Below are 17,106 nucleotides of genomic sequence, written 5' to 3'. Positions count from 1 at the left end.
CAAGTTAATTGTTAGATATATTTATAAACTTAAACAGAATAACCAAATATTATATACCATATAATATTTTAATTTGAATCCAAGTCCTAATAAGACAATTAATTAGAATAAATAATAGATTGATCGGTTCCAAAGATGAAAATTCTTTTAAATAGTCATATACTAGAAGCGAGTGCTCTAGAAGAGACCTAAGACATAACTAATAAGTAAAACTTCAGAACAGATTCAGATACCTGAAACTAAATTTTAAAATAATAAAAATAAGATATCTCGATAAATTATGTCAATTCGAAAAAATGTGGAACCGAAAAATAAAAGTGATCAATAATAATTTTGCATGTAATATTATTATTGAAATAATGAAATAAAATAAATATCTTGAATAAATCTATTGAGAAATATAGATATGAAATAAATTGATTAAAATAGAAATACACAACTCAAGTACAATTAAATTCATAGAGTTTTTAGACCAATAATCTAAATATATAAAGGTATAAAGCCAGTGAGATACAATTGAAATACTTTTGCAAAAACAGATTAAAAATATGAAATTTTTCGCTAAGTCTTGACATTGATTATGAAAAGATATAATATTCTTTTGTGGTGGATACAATAACCTTTAGATATATTATTAAATTGACAATTTATAAAAGATTTAACTTGCGTCTAATATTATTGTTACAACCTTTTATAAATCACTATATAGTAAAGTTTATATTAAAATCTTTAAAAGATTTAAGACGCTATAAGCATATTAAAATTCTTGAGAAATTGTTTATTTATATGAATTGAATTAATTTGAACATACGTAGTAAATTTGACTCAGTGAATAGTAATTGAAGGAGGATTATAAAATAATCCAAAATATCTATTTGTGTTTTTATAAAATAATCATGATTAAAGTTTGTTATGATTATTGTTTAATCTCCAAAAGAAATTAAAATATATTTCCCCAAATTTTCCTAACTCATGACTTTAAAAGAATGGTAATATAAATGCTTAACAAATACATTCAAATAATCATTTGTAAAACTAATATTCAAGATTGAATACATAAAATATAAAAAAATATATGATGTTTTTATGAAATGGAGTAAATATACGTTGCACTATTTTTTCCTTAATCGAGGTTTTTATCCCATAAGGTTTTTCCTAATAAAATTTTATCGAGGCACATTATCTACCAATAGATATCGAAAGAAGAGTGTTATGAATAGCTTATTAAATAGATGTCTATTATAATCAAGATGAAATTTTAATATATTATAAATTCTAATAGTTATTAAAATTAGATATCTATTTCTTTTATACTTCCTATGTCTATAAATAGAGACTCTGAAGCATTATAATGATTCTATTAGTTAATAAAATACATTCTCTATTGCTTCCCATATTTTCTTGTTCTAATTATAAATTTTTAATGATTATATTTAAATATTTGAAATATAATTTTATATTCTAATTAAATTTTATAAATAATATTAATTACTTTGAAATATTTAAAATTAATATTTTATATATTAAAATATTAACAATAAGTTATAATAAATTATTTTTATATTCATGCTAAAATATTATAATATTAATTAATTTAAATATTATTTAAATACATATTTGTTACTTTATAATATCATTTCTAAAATAGACATTTTATTTTTTAAAAACAATTTTTGACAACAATACTAAATATTTAAATCTTAAACTAAACTTTTCAAAAATATTTCTCAAAAGCACTTTTCACTTTTCAAAAGCAATGTTAAACTAGCGTTAAAACTATTATTAATACTACTACTAAGGCTAATTGGCGTTAACTAATTCATGCAACTATTCTTCGGACAAAAGTTTGGCATCCAACTCTAATTATCAACATCATAGAATTACCAACTTATCTTCAACACCATATTTGGACCTGAGATACTCAGCATGCACTCTAGCTGCTCTCGCTCTCTCTGCCTTGAAGCAGTTTCCCCCTCCTTTCTCATTTTTAGTAAAAGGATCTATACTCATCTTCTCCAGCAATATTGCATTCTCCACCAAGTAGATGCAAAATTCTGAATCAACTATTCCCCCTACAAACCCCCTAATTTCCACCTCCTTCAGGTTATAATGATGCCTCTTCACTTTCATCACTCTCCTCCTCGTATACGATTTTGACCAACTCAGCTGCATTATTCCACACATGTATTCCATCATCTCACACCTTATCTAAATTCATGCCTCATGCCTACTACAAAAATAACCATTATTTAATTCAAAGCAATAACAGCTTACCTCCAATGAAAGTCGGTTCAAGGAAAGAGAGGCATTTATCAACGAAGTGAGACAAAGAAGGCTATCATGATCACGTGCTCTAACCTGCAGCTCCAATTCCTTGAGTTGACTCAATATGGGGTATTCAAACAACTTCATTTTCCTCTGAATTACCAAACCAGGAGTTAGAAACTAAAGAACCAATCTAACTACAACCAATGAACCAAAATTCCGCAGACTGACCTCATCAACTCTCATCTCTAGTACAAGCTTCCGGAGTAGAGAGGCAAATGTTGGAACCAGAGGCAATAAATAGCTACGAGTACAGGTTTCCACAAACATGCCTCCGATAAATAATTCAGCAAGGTTTGGAACCCCGATGAAGCGAATTTCTATACTTTGTCCAGAATATTTCAGTGATAATAGATTGGGGGCATCAACTTCTAGAATTTTCATTCTTGCACAGGCAGTTATCTCCAAGTATGTCAAGCAAAGTGATGGACCAGCCACTCTCAGATGGACAAGAGAGGTCGAAGCTCCAATGCATAGGCGTTCGAGAAAAGGGCTATTGGATAGAAGGTTTTCGAGAACTTCCCCACTCACACGTACTTGTTTTAGTACAAGGGATATGAGTGAAAGAGGAGTTTGAAAATGAAGAGTGTGTAAATATAACTCGTAACCAGAATCTTGAACATGAGAGATGACTCGAGAACTGGACAAATCCAGTTCGAATCTTTGAACTTTCTTTCCAAATGCAAACCTGACCCAGTCATCAATGTCACTTTGATAACATTGGTCGAGATAAAAGCGAATTTTGAATTCATCAATGGCTGCATCATGATGAGATTCTAAGACATCGTTCACCCAATTTAAGTACTTAAACTGTTCTGATTCTAAAACTTGCTCCGACCTGTAATGAATGCCACGCAATGAGTTTGAACCGTCAAAGACTAGATATGGATGGGAAGTCCAAAGCTTTTTCCATCGGCGTGAAAGGACACTAGTTCTCGCTGCTTCTTTCATTGGCATACGAGCCAGAATCGAAATCAAAAGTTCATCTGGTAGTTCATTTATGTTATCATATTCTCTCTAGTGCCCCCATAAGTAAAGGAAACCAAATCAATCAAAGAACCAATACGAAAAAAGAAACAAAAAACAGCTTAGGTCAGACAGATTAAAGCAAATAATTTGTAAAACTTCACTCATCTCAATCTCCAAAATGAAATAAATCCTATGGCTTTTTAAGATTTAGCTGCAAACAATGAAATTAAATTAATAAACAAACTAAATTTCAGCGGAATTGTTACAGGAACAGCATAACGCGAGTAAGAAAGAAAATCATTACAGATACTGAGATGAATGAGATATAAAAGAGGAAAGTAGGTTTTGAAAATTTGAAGACTGGTGCTTGCGTTGCCTTGTTCAAGTTCCTTTAATATAAAAAGACGTTGGGCCTAACTAGTTTGTTTAGTGGGCTACTTACCGACTAAGTTTTAGGCTATCGAATATCATACAATTTGGTTGCTCGCTTTCACATTGTAACGAGTATATTATAATTCCTGTTATTTTTCAGTTAATTTTTTTTAGGTTTAAGGGTGTAAGTGCTCTCAAACTATTTAAAAATAATAATTAATTTTTTTCTATACTCAATTCAGTATTTGAATTTTTAAATTATAGATCTTAAACTTTTTTAAGGAGCAATTATGTTCTTGCTTCGTTTTTTTTTTCACTTGATTGGATAGTCGAATTACAAAAATGCATCAAAAAGGCCATTTGACAGTTAAAATTAATCACCCGTAATCTTTTTCAATTAAAGCATCAAGTGTCACAACCACAGTGTAACATGTGGCAAAAAATAATAAAATCAATAAAATCAATAAAATTTATAAAAATTATTATATTTTAATAAAAATATATAAAAAGTATAAAAATCGAAAAAAAATATAAAAATTGTAAATTTTTATAAAAATTATAAAATTAATTATAAAATATATAGAAATATAAAAAAATAAAAAATTTATAAAGTGGTAAGAAAATTATAAAAAAATGTAAAAAAAATTATCAAAATTATCGTGCCAAAAGAAGCATTTTATAATATTTCTATAAAATTTTATTGATTTTTATTTTTTTTATCTTTTTTCGCCACATGTCATGATGTGTTACGACACGTGATGGCTTTAACTGGAAAAAAATTGGGTTCTTTAACTTCAACATCAATAGTTAAAGTTAATGGTTAAAGGGCTTTTTTTATGTATTTTATAATTATTTTTATGATTTTTTATAATTTTAAAAAAATTCTAATTTTTAATAAATTTTTAATTATTTTTTATTTTTATTAAAATTTAATAATATTTATAACTTTTATTGATTTTTATTTTTTATATTTCTTTTGCCACATGTCATGCCGTGGTGGCTTTAATTGAAAAAAATTAGGGCAATTAACTTTAACGATTAACTGTTAAAATTAATGGTCAAAAGATTTTTTTGATGCATTTTGATAGTTCAAGTATCTAATTGAGTGTAAAAAAAGTAGAGGCTTAATTTTATTTTATTTTTAAGTTTGAAGGCCTTTTCGGTGTATTTTGAAAGTTCAAGTACCCAATTGTGCGCAAAAAAAAATAAGAGCTTAATTTGTAACAGTCCGATTTTTAGTTGTGGCGGAATAGTGGCTTCAGGACCACAAATTTTCGTTGTATCAACTTGTAAATATTATTTTTAGAATATTTATAGAGTCATTATAGTCGTATTAAAATTTGGTTTAGAAATATTAACGTTTAAATAGTTAATTAAGAGAAAAAAGATCAAATTGAAAAAGGTGCAAAACTTGTTAATTAATGCATTTAGGTGATTAAATGGTTAATTAGTATTTTAGGAAGGACTTAAGGGATAATTAAGCCTTAATTTAAATAGTGGGAGAGCTAATTAAAAGAAAATGACAAAATAAAATGTTTTAATGGCAATTTTGTAATTTATTCAAAATTAAAGAAACAATTTGAAATAAAAGCTTTATTTTTCTCATTTTTCTCATTTTTCTCTTCTTCTTGGCCGAACCTCACCATTGATAATCTAGGAAGCTTTGTTTATATTTTGTCTTTGCATGGTAAGGAAATTGAATCGTTTTCTTGTAATTTTTATGTTTTTGAGATCATTGCAACTAAGTCCAACTAGTCTGTACCTTCGTTTTTATACTGTTAAAAATTTTGGAAGTTACCATTGTTGAGTATTGAATGTTCTTGATGAATAACATGTATTTGGAGCTTTGATTATACTATTTGATGAATTTGTAAAATGATTTTTGTTAGATTTTGATTTTAGGATTAAATTGTGAAAATGTCAAAATTTTAGGGTTTAATAGTGAATTTGATGTTTATGAGAGGATTTTTGAGAGCCTATTATATTTTGATAAAATATTTACTTGAGAAAAATGGTTAATTTGATGAATTTTGGGTTAAGAGACTAAATGCAAAAAGGGTAAAAGTTTAGGGTAATTGTGTAATTTTAAAAAATAAAATAGTATTAATTGTAAAATGGTTTGGAAATAAAATATGTTCTAATAATGAAAAATTTTACATTTTAGGTCCAAATCTCGTAGATACTCGTGAAAAAAGAAAAATAGTGGAATAGTCTCTGAACTTCTACAACGACTACAATTCAGTCCAAGTAAGTTCGTATGGTTAAAATTTAACATTTTTATAAATTGATGATTGATATTATATATATATGTTCTATTATTGGAAATGAATTATTGTTGATATTATATTATTGATGTTAATACTCGGTTTGGATTGAATACGGGATTTCAGTGCATTCATGTTTTGTGTATGATGGGGGTTTGGAGTGGAGATGGTATTAGAGGGAGATATCGGCATATTACCCAAGTAAACTGAGGTTCAGCATTTGTTGTGAACTTTCGCATTATACTTTCTGTTTGGCGTGATTCGGTTGGATAAGCTCTTACGAGCTTCTGTTAGCGTGGTCGGGAGGACCAACTCTTATGAGCTTCTGTTGATGATGTACTCTTACTCGTAATTCGTTCTTCAAATGGAAAATCTCAATAAGGTAGTTCATTTAATGAATTTGAAAGATATGTTGTTTATTTCATATTAATCTGAATATAGATGAATTATCGATTGAAGTTGTGAATGACAGGTTTCTTTTGAATGGTTATTATTGTTTGAATTATTATAATTAGTTCGGTAAAATTTATCATTTAATTCGTTGAACTTACTTAGCTCATTAGGCTTACTTGTGTTATTTAACGTCATTGTAGATTTTCAAAAGGTTGGACGATTGGATCGGCACTCAAGTCACACTATCCAGCTTATCTCGGTAGTTTTTGAACGTTTAATTCGGATTATATGGCATGTATAGGCTTTTGTGCAGTTTTGGTCAATGTTTGGCTTATGTAAATATTATGAATGATATTTTGTGCAAATAACCAACTTGCATATTGTATGAGAATGAGGTATATTTGTTATGTTAGTATGTGTGGTATATATATTTGAATTATTGTGATTGTGGTAACTTTGTTAGGTATATTGATTTGGTATTACTTGAATGAGTTGAAAAATTGAATTAATGTTTATTTTGTTGTAAAATTGTATATACTTGGGGTACCAACGATGGTACATTGGTTAGACACTTATTAGGTTGGTTTTGATGTGTTTTTGGCTCGATTAATATCACTTTGAGTTGGTATTTTAGTTGGTATTTGGGTTTATTAAGGTCAAGCAACTTGAAATGGTAAACTTGTGTTTTAAGGTTCATTTTGGGGCCACACGGCCTGAGACACGGGCGTATGTCTCACCCGTGTATGACGTACAGTCATGTGACACAGCTATGTGCCCCTTGTAGGTTCAAGGCTTACAAGTCAGGCAGTTAAACAGCCTGGCACACAGGCGTGTGAGGTCATATCAGAGGTACACAACCTGGCACACGGGTGTGTGGCTTGGTTGTGTAACCCAAGTTAATGAGTTACACGGGTATGAACACGGGCTGGGACACAGTCGTGTGTCCCTATTCTGAATGTCCACACAGCCTGAGACACGGGCGTGTGTCTTAGCCGTGTGAGTCTCACAGCCTGATCACATGGTCTTGTGTCTCAGCCTTGTGAGTCACACAGCCTGGTCACACAGCCGTGTGACCCTTACAGTCCAAATTTTTTTAGCTTTTTCCTAGAATTTCCAAATATTTTCAGTTTAGTCCCGAATTGTTTCTATAGTATTTTTAGGGTCTCGAGAGCTCTATTAAGGGACATTATGAATGTATTTGAATGAAATTTGATTATGTTTATATTAATGTATGATTTGAATATTTTACTATTTCATTTGTCCGGTAATACTACGTATTCCAGTTTCAGTGACGGATACGGGTTAAGGGTATTACATAATTGCCTTTTTTTAAAAAAAAAGTTTGAAGGCTTTTTAAACTCCTAATCCATTTTTTAAATAAAAGTTATAAAAATCTAAAGTTTTTTACCTAAATAATAAAAATAAGATAGGTTGTAGATTAATTACGAGAATGGTATGTTTCCTACAATAAAATTGGGTGCCTCCAACGTGTTAGGTGGCACCAACTATAAAAATAATATTTTCAATAAATAAATAAATTAATAAATTAAAAATAATATTTTAATGTAAAAAGGGGTGCTGCCAAAATGTCTCTCGTCACCTATTTTTCTCCTTCCGACTTTTAGTTTTGTCTTTTTTAATGAAGTGGTTATGGTATAATTTTGAATTTCATAATTCAATTTTATAATAATTAGAAGTAAATCCTTTTATTTTCAATTGTCAAAATTTGGCCTTTGTATGTTTTCAAATTTAAAAAGTTAGTCAAATTATTTGATACTATTAAACTCGATCATCAAATTACTTACTTCAAGATTAAACTCGATCATCAAATTACTTACTTCAAGGTCAAGTGTTTATCAAATTCATATGCAAAGAATTAATAAAATCATCAATTCAACAATTTATATGTGGCAAATTAGAAAATTTTGGTAAGTTTATGTTTTTATGTTTTCTCATGTTTTAATTATTTTTTTGTATCATATATGTTTCTATAACCATACAATGTTTAGTATTGCTAAGTTTGTTTTAAAGGTCTAATTATGAATTTTATCTATGTACTTTATAAAATTGAGAAATTAATCCCTTTACTATGATTTTTTTAAAATTTAATCCTCGCACATTATCAAAACTAAGCCAATTGTTGATAAAAACATATAAACTTGAACCGTTGATTCTTTTCTAATTTGCCATATATAAATGGTTAAATTGATGGTTTTATTAATTATGGTAATAAAAGGACTAAATTCCATAAAATAGAGGTATGAAATTTAAAATTATACTACTACCCCAAATTAAAAAAAGAAAAGCTAAAAGTCAGAAGGAGAAAAAGGGGTGCCGCTATCATTTTGGCATCACCCCTTTTTACATTAAAATATTTTTATTTCATTTTATTTTTATTAAAATATTATAATTTACAACTGGTGTCACCTGACACGTTGACGACACCCAATTTTACTATAAAAAACATATCATTCTCGTAATTAATCTTAAACTCATCCCTTTTTTGTAATTATTTTTGCATTATTTAGATAAAAAAAACTCATATTTTCATTAAAAGAAATTCTCTTAACCAATCGATTACAGGTGGTATAAATAAATTAAATTATGATTTAATATTGGCTCTTTTTCAAAAATTATACTAAAAATATAATTAAATACAAAAATAGGATAGGAAATAGATTAATTATGAAAATGGTACGTTTGCTCCAATGTTTTTCAGTGCCGCCATTGTTGCTCATTGGTTGTCTAACATTTAAACTAATACTAAACGGTATTACGTGGTTAGATCATAATACGGAAAGACAAATTGTATTAGCAGACGAACCTAAACATGTCCTTAGTCTAGTTGAAAATGAGCAAGCCAATTGAAAGACTAATATGTCGTCTATCAAGTCCAATTAGGGAGATGTTTTGTCTCGAGCATCGAAACAGATGACTCCTAGAAGATAGAGACATAGATGTGACTGACTGGACTAGCAGTACATTTAACTGGACCAAAGAAGAATAGATCCTGAATCCGTTTATAGATTTATTCACTTGTGACATTCATAGTGTGGCATACCTAAATCCTATGTGGATGACGGATTATGTATATGTGACTTGTACACTTTGATGTAAGTAAATGCCAAAGTTCGAATAGATAAGGAACCAAAAATTGGTGTGTTTGGTGTACGACTTCTACAGTATGTAGGGTCATTCACAATAGTGAAATTCATAGCCCGAGACATGGGTAAATGATATCCTCTTATTGGCATTATATGGTTGATGAAAAATAAACATGGTCATGGGTCGTTCATTTTTGTGATGAATGACTTGATTACTATTTTATAGTAATTGACTTTGCAAAAAGTCTTGACTTACTACCTCCAGTTCATCATAATGGAAAAGAATAGTAGCCTTCTATGAATTCTCATTGTTTGCACATGTTAGTGCCCATTGGTGTTTGGAGAATGTTCTAAAGATCCCTCAGATGAGTTAATATCATAGTTGTTGATCTAGTTGCAATCTTAATCTACCTTTTCCATTAATATATCCTTAGAAACAATTTTAGAGAATAAAATAGGTAAGAGACTAATTGTTTTTTGAAACTGAGAACTACCTTGTACATAACCATGTATAGTAGAGAAAAAATATGTTTCTATTTCTACAATTAGGAAGCAAAGATCTCACTTGACATATAAAAATCTACAACTACAAAGTTATAATACTAGTAGAGTACTTTGTAACAACCTCTAACTGACCCGATTGCCAGGACCGGGTACCGAATGTTACAACCACTTGATTAACTTCACAAATTCCTAAACTATGTTGTTCACATACTGAGACAATATCTGATTCAAAAATTTAACTTCTACTAATGAAATTTATGCGAAATATATATATCATATTAACCCTGTCAATTATCTAAAAATTATTAAAAAAATTCTAATATAGAGATATCCAGCTTGATCCCTAAGGCGTGGCCTTTAAAGGTGGCTTCTAAAGGTGCCCCTCTATAAGCATGTTACAATTTTCGCAACCTTCGTACAATGCTAGGAATGTCTGGCTTGATCCATTATTCTTCAAATTTATTAATCTTGAACCTACATCCAAAGCAGTACAACCATAAGTTCAAATAAACTTAGTGAAATCTTGTACAACAATGAACATAAGTATTGTATTTCTAAGAATGAAATATATATATAAACATGGAATTCATAACCCCCTGTGCATCTTTAGGAATTTTCGTCATCTAATAGGTGTATCCTAAGCCATGAAATCTCCAAGCCATTCGTTTAGTGGACTTAGTTCCTGGTATAGACTTAGATGTACTCTTCCAAATAACTTCTTTCAAAATTTGACCCTATACAACTTCTTCACATATCTTCATATCCCCCTTCCCGACTTGTCTATTTAAAGATAGTTACATACTTTATTCATTCAGACTGTTTACTTCTACCAGCGGTCTGACCATTGTCACCGCCTCAATGGTAGGTCCTTGCCCTAATTCATTCGTTCTACACTGATCCCGACATATGGTTACATTATTACCCTGATAATTATCTTATTCTATTTTAGCCCTCGCATACACACTTCCTTAAGGAAGGCCTAATTCTAAAATCTTCTCTTGCAGCCCCATATATGTCATTTGGTTGTGTAAACACTCATTTTTCTTGTGGTCTTACTCTCTGCAGGATTTCACTATAGGATATTTCCCCTTCGGTATATTTGTTGAGACATTTCCAATGGCAGATAGCCCCTTGAGGATTTCCCTATGTCAAATTAGGTTCAACAAACATCCACGAATTTATTAAAATCCCGGTGGATTATTTACCAAAGATAGTCCTTGGCAGACTCACCCAACTCTTGTTGCCTTTTACCCCCCGACCTTTGGGATTTGTATCTATTTGTTCATCTCAATATCTTACCCAATACTGGTTTACTCGCCAATCTCTAGCGGGCTTACCAGTCAGATACTTAAGTACCTCTAATACAATATCTCTTACATTACATCTGACGTGTTAAAACCACTTATACCAATTCCTCACAACATTGCAGTTTGGTAGATGCCCTTATTGGCCTACCTGCCTTTCCAGACTTTCCTACTTGTTTCCTTATATTCGTGAGTTAGTAGATTCTCTTACTAGCCCGTTTATTCATTTTCTCAAACATGCCTCATCCATCATATTATACTACCCACCACGCGAGTTATCCAACGATGTCCCCATTTTTGTGCCGTGTCAGCTTACTAGTTCACCATCTTTGTAACATCCCGAATTAGGGCCTAGTCAGAACAGTGGTTTCGAAACAATAAATCTGAGATAAAAATAATTATTTTATGATTATTATGGGGTTTATGTTATGAATGCATGCTTGTGTGAAAGCTTCATGAAGAAATTCTATGCATAAAATGTCTAATTGCATGTTAGGAACCAAATTGAATAAAGGAAAAACTTGTATTCTAGAAGCTTTAAGCATGAAATTTCATTAGATTATGAATTAGAAGGTCATAATTAGCAATTTGACCAATTTATAAAATTTTGGACAAAAATAGACATGCATAGAAAAATATTGGAAAGAGAAACCCTAAGGGCATTTTGGTCATTAGGTAATTAAAAGAATAAAAAGGGAAAAACCAAACCAAAAATGTGTCCATCTTCCTCCTTGGCTACCGAAAATCACAAAACACCATAGTTAGGGTTTTGTTTAACATTTCCAAGCTCAATAATAAGTGTTCCCTACCCCCGTTTTTAATGTTCTTTGTATTTTTGAAGTCCCGAAAACATGATCTACCCATTTCTAGCTATATTTTGAGCTAGGGTTCATGTATGAAAATTGACCCAGGCATGACATGCTTTTATTTTGATAATTTATGGAGGAATATGAATGTTTGATGCATGGTGAACATATTTTATTAAGTGATTTTTAGTGAAAACACCTAAACAAGGGACTTGTTTGTAAAAGTGTAAAAGTGAGTAGTAATAATGTGAAATAAAAGAAAATATGGGCTGATATTAGCATAGAAAAGGTCCGGCCCAGCTTGGGTAATCAAGAAAATGCATGCATTTCATTTTACAAGCCGAGAGACTAATGTGAAAGTTTAGGGGTCAAAATGTAAATTTGCAAGAGTATGATTTATGGACCCATTTGAATAATGTGAATAATAAATAAGTTTGGCATTATAGATCAAGAAACATGTGAATCGGGACTTGATCGAGAAAAGAATAAAGTATACGACGACTAGGCTCGATTATCATCATTTTGTACCGAGGTAAGTACATGTGCAAATAATGTGGTATTGTAGTATGTTTTAATGCTTTAATATGATGTGATAAATGTTTTATTGTAATTATGAGTTATATGCCTATTGATTGTTATGAAAACATTAATGTTATCATGGTCGTTAACCACAATGTTACGAGCAAGTACGATGGAGATACTATATGCAAGTGAGGAAAATCCTGTTTGAACCTTAGGAATAGTTTAGGATACAAGTGACATGTCACTAGGAACTAAGGAGTCTGAACTCGTTGAGTGGTCCAGGTTCGTGAGGTATATAGCATCCGAGCTCGTTGAGAGGTCTGAGTTCATTATGAATGCGAGCATCCGAGCTCGTTGAATGGTCCGAGTTCATGATGGATGCGATTCATGTAACATTCGAGCTCATTGAGAGATCCGAGTTTATTATGGATGTGTTACATGTTATATGGTAGCTTCAGCTACTTTTGTATATGTAGCACTTATGTGCAAGGTTTCCACGTATCCAATAGTATTTCGAGTGTTCAATCGGTAATGTAACGATTGTAATAAAAGTCTCGAGGAGGGCATATGAAAGAGGTATGGTTATCGATATCTACGATGAGTACAGGTACGTACGCCAAACCTATGAGTAATGCTTTGATAAGGATCTATTTAAGATGAGCAAGTATGTATGAGCATATGATGAGTAAGCAAAAAGGTTTGAATAGAGAAAAATCTTTATGTATATATTACCATGTTTTTACATGTTGATTGTTTATTACTTTTACATATTATTTTTATATGGAATTATTAAGCTTTAATGCTTATTCCCCTCTTCTGCTAAGCTAACTCAGAGATCGGAAGCTGTTGGAGTATTCGATCACACTATCAAAAGACTATTGGGTATAGTGAAATTATTATTTTGAGTATGGCATGTATAGGAACTTGGTCATTTTGTGATATGTGTCATGTTATTTGGCCAATTTGTGAAGGCGTATGATGATGATGATTCTTTTGTAATGGCTATGTGATATGGCTCATATTTGATCATTTTGGTTGTAATCTAATTACCTATACATGCATGTGTTAGTGTCTTGATGGTAGGATATGTTATTGCTTGGTGAATACATGATAATGATGTGGTATGTTGTTGATTGATGAATGCATGGTAAGTTGTGGATTAAGTGCTAAAGGTTAAAGGATGACCTAATGACTTAAAATGACTATGTGCATGAATACACAATTTGAGGTTATGGTAACAAGTTTAATAATGCATGAAATAGGTGTGGAATGCCTCTAAATGGTGTAACAAATGAGGGTGCAATAAAATGACATTATGAAGATGTGAGAGTGCCATGGTGTGGAATGTTTGAGTGTATAAATATGTCATGTTGCATGTTGTAAAGTGTGTTTGAATGTATGAGTGATTGAGGGTGACCAATAGCTTGGAAAATAGCTTCCAAAAAGGTCCACACGGGTAAACATACAAGCATGTGTCCCTTGGGTGTGTTGCCCAGCCGTGTGTCCCTTGCACCTAAAATTTCTAAGTCAGTTTGCATGGTAGTAAATACACGGGTAGAGACACGACCGTGTGTCTCAACTGTGTGAAGGACACGGCCTAGCACACCGGCGTTTGCGATAGCCGTGTGCCCCTAAATAAGTGATGATGTCATAAAAAGAATGTCCAAGTTTTTGGACACGAGTGAGGACACAGGCGTGTCTAGGCCTTGTGAGGGACACGGGCGTGTGCCCAGCCGTGTGAAAACCCCTGTAGGTTCGAAATGAAAAATAATTTTTAGAAATCCCATACGAGTAAGGGACACGGGCATGTCCTAAAGCACACGGGCGTGGCATTACCTCCACACGGGCGTGTAAAGCTCAACCCTAGAAATTTTCTTAGAATTCTCGTAAGTTCTCGGATTAGTCCCAGATTGTTTTTAATATATGTTTTGGACCTCATAGGTCCATAATAAGGACAATATGATTTTGTTTGATTGGTTTTAATTTGGAATGAAATTTGATGGCTCATGTGTTTTGAAAATGCCCTGTCTATATACGGTAATGCCTCGTACCTTGTCCTGATCTCGGGTACAGGTAAGGGGTGTTACAATCTTGGCAAACTTCATATGTTGTCATAGCTGAGCTATGGTCTCACACAATATGATCCCATGTTTATTGTCATGGCGGACTTCATATGTTACCATAGCTGAGCTATGGTCTTACACAATATGATCTCATGTTTATTGTCTTGGCGGACTTTCGATTCCGAGGAATCAATAAACTCTTCCAAGGTATCACCCCGTAGGACCTAATAATCGATTTCACTCTATAAATTTGATAGATTGTCATCACAATACCGCTGTAGTGAGCCATTCGATAATTGGCGTCACGGTGTCACTCCACAAAGTTAATAGACCGTCATCACGGTGTTGCTTTAGCGAGCCAGTCAATTCCATTTTCGCGGTGTCACCCAAACTCCCTTGTATACCCATTGCAGTCCATCTAATCCTTCATTTCACCTATTATTCCTAACTCCATCTACCCTATCTTGGTACATCCCTCTGTACTTCGCATATAATATATACATGCATTACACACAAAGCAAAGTACTTATCACAAAACACATAATACGCCAATTGTTTAATCGCCATGTGATTATTATTTGACAATCAACAATCATACTTTTACAAGGGTATGCATCTATAATATACTTATTTACGATGTTTACTCATAATAGCAGAGTCAAACAACTCAAAACAATCACAACACATTTTACATCAATCACCCAAAGGTAGAGAACAAAACTCACCTTAAATTCTTCTTCCATGTCAGCTTAGCTTGTCCCATTGTCAAAGCCTCCTTCGTCCTGGCAGCTAAGCATGTCAACTTTTTATCTGGTTTAATTTGAAGTCATTTAAACCTTAAAACCTAAAACCCAGTTTACAGAAACTTATTAGGAGTCCTTGCCCTCCTTCTTTCCCTAATTCTCAAGCACTGAAGATTAATAAGCTTACTAGTTTCTCAATTTCTCTACTTCCCAACTTCAACTCTTACGACTTTTGCTCCATGCAGAGCTCTCCTAAGTTCTCTTCTTCAGAACAACCAAAGAAGACAGTGCAAAGAATAAAAAGGTTATAAACTAATTGAAAGAATTCCTTCCTCCCTCACATACGTATATATATCACAATCTTGCATGATTTCCTTAGTCCTTTGTAGCCATCTATTTCTAATTATTATGTCTCTAACTAAGGAGCCAACCTGTTCCAATCTAACTAAACCAAAATTAAAATCCAACTATTCACAATTTAACCACTAAGATTTTTGAATTTCCCAGCAGAGTCCTCCATTTTTTTTCATTTTACTCAAATAACTCTTATTTCCTTAAATTTCGAGGCATAAGTGAAAACTGAGTGTGACATACGTGTTTAAATAATTAGGACAAATAGAGTGTACACTGAATTAAATCAAACCATTGTCAAATTAAGAAGAAACCCACACTAGTGGAAATTAAATAAAACACATAAACAAATTACAATATTAGTGGATATTTATAGAGAATAGAGATATGGATATGAATTACCCTAATAGTGCCCGAATTTGATTGCTAGATCAGAATCATAAGATTGAAAAAAATAAATTAACGTTTGCTTAAAGGAGAAGTTTGCCTAAAAAAGGTTCTTTTTTTCTTTACCCTTTTTGATTAAAGATTTTTCTGTTTATATAGCGAAATAGAGTATACATTCAACATTACATATGTGCACATATGTATATCTCAATGTTTTTGGAATTGGATCAGTAGTCGAACAAATCAAATTATCAATTTTCAGTTTAATTAGTCTAACTGGTTCAACTATTGGTACAACGGATTCAAATATTAAAATAAATAATTTTGAAAATTTTGAAAAAAAAAGTACTTTAATCTTTTTGTCTTTCACGACTCAATTTACTTCTAATTGTATGCCACACTCCTAATGTGAATAAAAAGAAAACTTTTGAAGTAAATACTTTCATTAATGAGAAATAATCAATGTTTACAAAACCAAAGTCATCCCGTTGGAAAGCAAATTTCAAAAGCATTAGTCTTGAACGCAAATAAATAATAATCTATTTATTCCCAATGATAGAATTGGTCTTGAAAAAGTGAAAAGGAAGGAGGAAAAACAAAAGATGGTGAAAATCATATCCTTATCTCTCCAAAATAATCTTTAAAGCAAGAAATGGTGGTCGGCAATGGTTAAAGACAATTATCAACAGTAACTAAGGTTGAAACTTGTGATGAGAGAAGAGTTGAAGAGAAGTAGAGAGGTAGTCGTCAACTCACGGTAGAGCAAAGGCCAAAGCAAAGAGCAATAGAGTTGAAGACTTTTCTTCAAGTGTTTTAATTTTAGAGTTTTAGTAGGTACAAGTAGAGGGGATTATGGGTCGGGCCGAGTTAGCTCCGAGTTGGGTATCAATAAAATTTTAGGTTTTTTTTAGGCCCTGACTTAGCTCGGCCTAAAAAATGGGCCAGAAATTTTATCCAACTCTGCTCTGGATAAAAATGCTAAAATTTGAGCTCGGTCCA

At 31.7% G+C, this 17,106-nt stretch overlaps 1 protein-coding gene across 1 annotated transcript; it reads right to left on the bottom strand.

The window, feature by feature from the left end:
• Nucleotides 1–1,690: 1,690 nt before the first annotated feature.
• On the bottom strand, nucleotides 1,691–15,034 carry LOC121203189 (F-box/FBD/LRR-repeat protein At1g13570). Its single transcript, XM_041075964.1, has 4 exons — nucleotides 14,900–15,034; nucleotides 2,497–3,342; nucleotides 2,275–2,418; nucleotides 1,691–2,166 (listed from the first exon to the last, which is right to left on the bottom strand). Exons 1-4 carry the CDS (start codon nucleotides 15,032–15,034, stop codon nucleotides 1,873–1,875), a joined length of 1,419 nt encoding a protein of 472 aa, XP_040931898.1. The 3' UTR covers nucleotides 1,691–1,872.
• Nucleotides 15,035–17,106: the final 2,072 nt, after the last annotated feature.

Source organism: Gossypium hirsutum, chromosome A08 (genome assembly GCF_007990345.1).
Source record: "Gossypium hirsutum isolate 1008001.06 chromosome A08, Gossypium_hirsutum_v2.1, whole genome shotgun sequence".
Lineage (NCBI taxonomy): Eukaryota > Viridiplantae > Streptophyta > Magnoliopsida > Malvales > Malvaceae > Gossypium > Gossypium hirsutum.
This window is presented reverse-complemented; position numbering and strand designations above follow the sequence as displayed.